The 7,702-nt window shown below is 39.0% G+C and overlaps 1 protein-coding gene across 1 annotated transcript; it reads right to left on the reverse strand.

Moving 5' to 3' along the window:
* Positions 1 to 230: 230 nt before the first annotated feature.
* LOC110455776 (apolipoprotein D-like) lies at positions 231 to 7,305 on the reverse strand. The gene is made up of 5 exons (XM_021506136.1): positions 7,141 to 7,305; positions 3,838 to 3,974; positions 3,259 to 3,341; positions 1,816 to 1,911; positions 231 to 507 (listed from the first exon to the last, which is right to left on the reverse strand). The coding sequence occupies exons 1-5, from the start codon at positions 7,300 to 7,302 to the stop codon at positions 356 to 358; spliced, it is 630 nt and encodes a 209-aa protein (XP_021361811.1). The 5' UTR covers positions 7,303 to 7,305; the 3' UTR covers positions 231 to 355.
* Positions 7,306 to 7,702: the final 397 nt, after the last annotated feature.

Here is a 7,702-nt window from a genome sequence, read left to right on the forward strand (position 1 = left end):
GAAATTCATAAATTAAGGGGTTTCACACAAACTCTCCTCCAACTTTAACAGTAGTTTAGACCAATTTTGATATCCATCTTTGTGGCCCTAGCATCACCGGTGAGTCCTAGAAGGACGAAACAGCTGTATGATGCAGTGTAATTCATTTTTGGCAAACTGTATTTATTAACCAATCTAACAGGTGCTATCATTTGTGTGTGTTTGTGTGTGTTGAGTTCATTTTGTAATGCACCTTTGCTTGGATTAAGGATTGCAATAATATCCCTTTAAAACGTCGAAAAAAAGGAAATAATGCTAAACTGCGTGAGAATCTTGTGTATTTCATGAAAACACTTTAAAACATTCTACAGAAATATTAAATTGTAAAGTCTGCTTCACAACTGTCTTGGCTGCTCTCTGTAAATTTAGATGCATCAATCCCGAGGTTTGTCATCTTTGAATACAGGTTAGCCATTTCACTTTCGGAGATCATATTCTGTTTACTTCTGGACAGAAGCCATGCCATTTCTGAAAAAAAGATAAAGTATTGGATAAAACAGATAGGAAAGTGTATAAAAATCATTAGAAAAACAAAAATTGAAGCACCTGTTTTTTTTTTGTTTTTTGTTTTTGTTTTTTGTAAATTCAAAAATTCTTCTGCATCAAATGGCGATTGCGTTCATTTAGGACTCAAGAACTTAAAGAAGAAGAAAAATCAAAAAAACGTTTCTCGATTGTTCCAAAACATGTGGAAATTACAGCGAAAAGGAACAGTGGTCTATAAAACCCTAAATAACGCTACACATATACAGCTGCATGTAAGCTAAAACATATTATTTATATTAAAAATAAAATAAAAAGTTACACTTTTCACTTAAGATCAATAGTTACACTCGAGGAAATACATATCCCTTACTTCCTTTGAGGTTTAAGTTGCGATTTAATGATATTCAACAATGTTTATGAAAGGGACACACAATGTGTTGGGGTTAGTCATCAATTGACCTTAACTGTTAAATTGACGTTAAACAAAATTAAACCAAATCAATCTTGGAAATGTGATGATGCTTAACAAGGCGGACAAAGGGCGTGCGGAATTATTTTAGGATTTGTCAAACAGTTAAAAAAACGTCCCCTACGAGTGCTGGTTGATTAACTTGATGATATTGTATGAGTAATTACGCATAAGCTATACCGACAATTTTTAAATTTAAAAGTAGCCAACGGGATTTACACATACAAGCAATACCACACAAGGAACTAGCCTGAGTGAATATCCATTCGGGAGTCGAACAATTTCAATCTCAAACGTCATATGAACACAAACGCATGGCATTGCTTTTATTCAAAACCTACAATTGTTTTGTACGCGTATTGTTATTTCAACAATCAACAATCCAAGGACTGATTGCTATAACTGAATTAATAATCACAGATAACAGAGACCATGTACCACTATACAACAACACTCATCATGTCCCCGGTTCTAGAAAACCTGAGCCGAAGAACAATAGTTAACAAAACGACGTCGAGGACGCTGCGTTTGTCACATCAGATAGAGGTTGTGAAGCACGTTATGGTATGGGACAGATTAAGAACTATCTACGTCATCTTTTGCTTTATTTCGTCTTGTTTGGTTAAAAGAGTATTGAAACAAAATCAGAAACTAATAGAAAAGAAAACCGTAGTTGTACAGTGTCGCATTTTTTCGTAATTACAATGTACTTTGGTTTAAAACCCCTTTCACTATGTTTACATAAAAACACTCAATGTAATGATATTCCGTTCAAGTGGCTAGGATCATTAGTAGAACTATTCCAATGCCTACATACGTACCAATTCGTGGGAAACCAAACATCTTCGAGCACGTGTATGCGATGGAGTAGTTGTTATAGTCTGTCTCCAAGATATAGTAGTTTACCATCTCCAGTTCTGTTAGTAGATAAATATCAAAATCTACCCGTTATAGTCCGTATCATATATAGCCGTTTTAGATAGCATCTCTAGTTCTGTTAGTAAATAACATCAACATTTAACAGGCTATAGTCCCTATCTACCATTTATTTGTTCAGCATCTCTCGTTCTGTTAGTAGATAAATATCAAAATCTACCCGTTATAGTCCGTATCATATATAGCCGTTTTAAATAGCATCTCTAGTTCTGTAAGTGAATAAACATCAACAATCAGAAATCTACCAGTTACGGCCCGTATCATATAGCAGTTAAGCAGCTCTAGTTCTGTTAGTAGATAAATATCAAAATCTACCCGTTATAGTCCGTATCATATATAGCCGTTTTAAATAGCATCTATAGTTCTGTAAGTGAATAAACATCAACAATCAGAAATCTACCAGTTACGGCCCGTATCATATAGCAGTTAAGCAGCTCTAGTTCTGTCAGTAGATAAATATCAACAATCTACCAGTTAAAGTCCGTATCATATAGCAGTTTTTATCATATGTCGTTCTGTTAGTAAATACACATCAACATTATACCAGTACTAGTCCGAATTATAAAGCAGTTTAGCATCTCTAGTCTGTTAGTGAATAAACATCAACAATCTACCAGTTATAGGCTGAATCATATAGCAGTATATCATCTCTAGTGTTGTTAATGAACAGCAACATTTTACCAATTATAGTCCGCATCATATAGCAGTTCAGTGCCTCTAGCTTTGAAAGTAAATGTGCTTGGTAGCACTGGACGGATCTCAAGCATAGTCCATGGTGTTTGCTTCTTAATATTTTAAGACATTTCTAGTACGAAGACAGCTGGAGTTTTTGCATGAATTCTTATTTCACAATTGACCGAGATTGATATCGTATGACTACGAGCTGTAATTGTTTGGTTTTAAGAACACTGTAAATAGAAGTCAGGGTTTCCTGCCAAATCCGGGGTTTCAATATAAAGTGCTTAATTATCCGGTTTAAATTTATCATGGTTTGCTATAGAAGAATGAAATATCCTGTAGCTTAAAGCTTTTAAATTCACCGAAATATTACGGGTACTTTTTTTTTGTATTGCACCGATTGATAAAAAGGTGTTAAAATTAATTAAATTGTAGCACGTGTTTTTGTTATATCCTTAAATGCTTTCATTGCAATGGCATGTAATTTGCCATCCTAGGTTTTATACCTTTCGGAGATATAATTGAAAATGAAATTGCTGCTTTATTAAAAGTTGCTACAGACTGTTTGTCTTGAAAGAAACATGCATATCTGACACCTGATGATCCTATGTTTCAATGGTAACAGCATATATTTCTCAGATACTACTCACTTTTTATTACGACACTGAACAAGTTAGGCCGCTTCTTATCTATCCGTGTAAATTTTCCACTTGTTGTTATGTCGAAATTCTTCCTGTAATAAAATTCAAAACAGTAATTTATTGTGTGATTTACATGCATATATCATCAAGTTACAAACAGTATCCCAATGAGTGGTATTAAACTGTACATTATTGTTTTTTATGGGAGAGTATGTGTTTTGATCTATACAAACGTACTTAGCGTTGCACATCGAGAAGGCAACAAAGATAATCTCAAAAGCTTTTCATGTATTTTATATTTTGGTGTACTCAGTTTTGTTAGAAACGTGTATTTAAGAGTTTACCACCGACACAACCAGAAAGTATTGCTTGAATTTGCAGTTATGAACATGTGCTTGTCGGCGCACCAAACAACTTCTGAGTAAACACTTTGAGTTGAACAAGTAATACTCGCATAAAACTAAACGAATAATAAAACAAAGCAAAATATAATATTTTAAAATGTAAACAATGATTTTCCTTTTAGATGACAAATTTTAAATAAAAAAACCATGTTCTTCACGTGTCCTACTGCATTTGAATACTTACCCTAACAAGGTAATTATCCTGCGATAATCAACATCGAAGCTTCCATTTCTTGTTGCAGATTGCGTGTAAGACACACATTTAGAGTTTATCTGCAATGTGTTGTTTAATTTCTGAATCTCGTACCATGTGCCTGCATACTGTAGATATACAACAGAACCAGTGTAAAGTCGATAATTTTTGACTGCAATGTTTATGAATATTGATGAGCTGGAAGAGCGTAAAAAATGATATTATGGTCCAGCGTTCTCGTTACAGCAAAGGTCATACGAGGACGGTACATAGTCGACGATTGAGTAGGAAGTATCGAAAAATAAACATAAAGATACCAAGAGTCGCGATTAGGACAACATATCATCTTGGGTTTCTCCAATGCCCCCTTAGCAGATGACACAGAAAGTCCCCTACAATACAGGGGTTCCAACAACAGGTGCCTTTTACAATAACGTTCAGTCTGTTTTAGAGATGTTTATATATGGATCAACTAGAATGCAGTGATGCAGTTTCTCTCTCGCCCTTGATTCCAGCGTTTAGGTAAGGGAAGATTATAAGACTCTTCCATGAAAAGGTGTGTAGGACATTCCAAGAGGATTTCAAATGGTAAACCCCGAGGCTTTGCCAAAGGTTTTGCCAAATTTGAAAATACCGAGCTTTGAATTTCTCTATCCTACACCCTTGGGCATGAAAGAGTATTTTTCTCTCATTTCCCTGTTTGTAAGATAGAGCTGTCCAGGGTAAAAAAGGGGTGTAGGAAATACCTTTCTCTCATATCCGGTCATGTAAGATAACGTTTACGGAAAAGAGAACATGACGGAATTAAAACCTTTAACGATATATTTACCGTACACGTTAGAAAGATGAGATTTTTTTTCTCTGCACAAACACTGTTTACAAATATGGGGTAAGCTTAATCTCGCTGACAAATTTGTTTTCGTCAAAAAGCCCAGGGGGGAAATTGAGATTTTTTTATGTAAAACCCATTTTTATGATAAAACTACTCACCACGTCCAATTATTATGCAAATTATCTCCGACTACTAGTTCTTTAACTCCTAAACGAAAGTTTCAAATGCCCCGCGAGGATACGAAACGACTCCCTGTACAAAACGGACCAACGGGTGTAGGATGTGCGCGCACCTCCAGCTTCCTCTTTTCGAAACACGAATAAAACACCTAAAAGGAAAAAGACTACAGGAGCCGGAGGAGCCAGGGAGGAGGATGGGACTCACATTGGACGTGGTAAGTACATGTATTTTTATCATAAAAATGGGTTTTACATAAAAAAAATCCACCAATCCTATATCAAAAACAATACTTACCACCTCCAATTAGTATGCGAATTCGTCTTACCTAGTGGATCCTCCAATCCAACAGGACCATGGCTAATGCAGGAGGGCGGTACACTGGTCACAGTCAATTGGAACCTTAGTACCGAGGATAAGCTCATATATAAGAGCATCCGAAATTAAAAGATATACAGATCATTGCCAAGGAAAGATTTTCCGTCGCCATGCTAACGCATAAAAATCTAAAAACAGAGAACACTCTACTCTGAGGTGGTCGGGCAAGCCACTGACTGGGAAACAACCACCGGACCCAAAGAGTAAAGTTTGTCTGAGAAGGACGACAGTGATCTCAGATAGAACTCTGTAAAGGTAGTGTGTCCTCGCCAAAAGGCTGATGACATAACCTCTAAAAAGGGAGAACCATTGAGAAGGGCCCAAGATGCTGCCAGAGCCCTAACCTCATGGGCCCTAACCTAGAATAGCCTTCTGACATCATCAGAAGAAGACTCATCAGCTAGTCTAATAACCTGGCAAATCCATCGGGAGATGGATTGTGCCGAAATACTTGACTGGCCACACTTGGTGGGCAGAAAAAGTCCAGACTGTGATCCTCGATCCCCTCCTGTCTTGTCAAGATAATATCTGAGAGCTCTGACAGGGCAGAGAAGACGATTACGCTCGTCCTTACCAACCAGGTCAGAGAAAAAGAGTGCGGATAGGTTCCGGAGAAAACCCCGGAACCTGATTCTTGGCGAGGAAAGAAGGTTCCGTCCTGATAGTCACGGAGGAGTAATATCTGTCGACACGTAAACAGGAGGAATGCGCTGATAAGGCATAAACCTCGCTACGCCTTCTCCCCGAGGCAGGCAAGGGTGACAAGAAACACAGTCTTGAAAGTCAAGGATTTCAAGGAGGCTTGACTCAAAGGCTCGTAAGGAGAACCCAAAAGGGACTCCAGAACCAAAGCTAAATACCATTGATATATCAGTAGACGCCTAACTCTATGTCTCTCAATGATAAAGCCTTTGATGAGGGCGGACAAGGAGGAGGAAGATCCAACTATGGTCGCCCTGCATAAGATAAGATACCAACTATAGCCGACCGATAGCCGGCAATGGTACCAGGAGCTATTTTTTTTACTGCGAAACAAATGCAGTAATAAATCTGCAATCAGGGGAACAGAGGCATTGAGTGGATCAACCTGCCTCTGACCACAACAATCGCAGAAGATGCTCCACCTAGACTGGTAGACTGCCGCGGAAGAATACCTGATGGACCTAGCGATACAGACTGATATCGGTCCAGAAAACCCCTTCTGCGCGAGACCACCGGAGATAGCCTCCACGCATGAAGGTAGAGTATAGCCGGGTGGGAGTGCAGGATTATTGACCTCGGCTGTCGTAATAAGTTCCACCTGGGTGGGAGGACCAGAGGCTCTTCCACAAGGGAGCCACCAGTATTAGGAAGCAAGGCTGCTCCTCGTACTTCTGGAGGGCCTTGGCCACCAAGTTGAAGGGGGGAAGGCGTAGGCATGCAACTCCTTCCAGTCCAGAGCAGAGCATCTACTCCCCATGCTGCTGTATCTGGAACGGAAGACACAAACGTCGGCAACTGATGGTTCAAGGCAGTGGCAAATAGGTCTACATGAGGCCTGTCCCAACCCAGACATATTGCTCGGAATATGGATGGATCGAGCTGCCACTCCATCGAATACGTCTTGACAGGGTGTCCGCAAGGACATTGAGTCTGCCCGGAAGGTGCTTGACCTGAATGGTTAGGCACTTTTCCTGGCAAAGTAGCAAATGGCCAGGGCACACAGGACGTAAGACCTGGTGCCCCCTTGCTTCTGCAGATAAGCTACAACAGTTGAGTTGTATGTTGCCACGCAAATCATCTGGTCTTGCAGAGAAGACCCGAAGTCCTGGATGGCCAACAACACTGCTACGCCCCCAGCCTGTCTTGGACTCTTTATCGACCGCTGATGAAAGTAGTTATGGTCAAAATCAGTAAACATGACTTACCTGTTCAGGATTAAAGTCTTTTATTGCCGGAATTTTCGGACACCCCGGACCCTGATTCATAAGATCGGGAAACTTGATCAGAAAGTTGATCGCAGTCATGACGTAAGACGCCATCCCAAGGATGAACAGCACTTGCAGTTGGACAGCCATATTCTGCTCCATCTGGCAATACTGGTCACTCAAAAAACTTGCTGGGTATATATACCCACTCAGCTCTCGGACATATATTCTCCTGTAGCTTAACGATAAAATATTGTAACATTAAATGTTACATAATGCTTTATCGGGGGCACTAGTAGCATTGATATTCAGCACACGTAGCGAATTTTGTGGAATATATATCTTAAAACAAATCGACATTTCAATATTAAATATCAGTTATATATCTATATGTAATACGTAATATAACCAAATGGGGAGTATTTAAGCTGACAGTGATATTAAGTAACTGGTCATTATATTGTTTGAACCTCCGGCCAGATCAGACCATAGTGTCATTTATGTGCCGTTGACCAGACATTTATATCACATAGTCAATATTTTAGACAATGTGTATGCAAGT

This window comes from Mizuhopecten yessoensis, unplaced genomic scaffold (assembly GCF_002113885.1).
Source record: "Mizuhopecten yessoensis strain PY_sf001 unplaced genomic scaffold, ASM211388v2 scaffold8381, whole genome shotgun sequence".
Classification (NCBI taxonomy): Eukaryota; Metazoa; Mollusca; class Bivalvia; order Pectinida; family Pectinidae; genus Mizuhopecten; species Mizuhopecten yessoensis.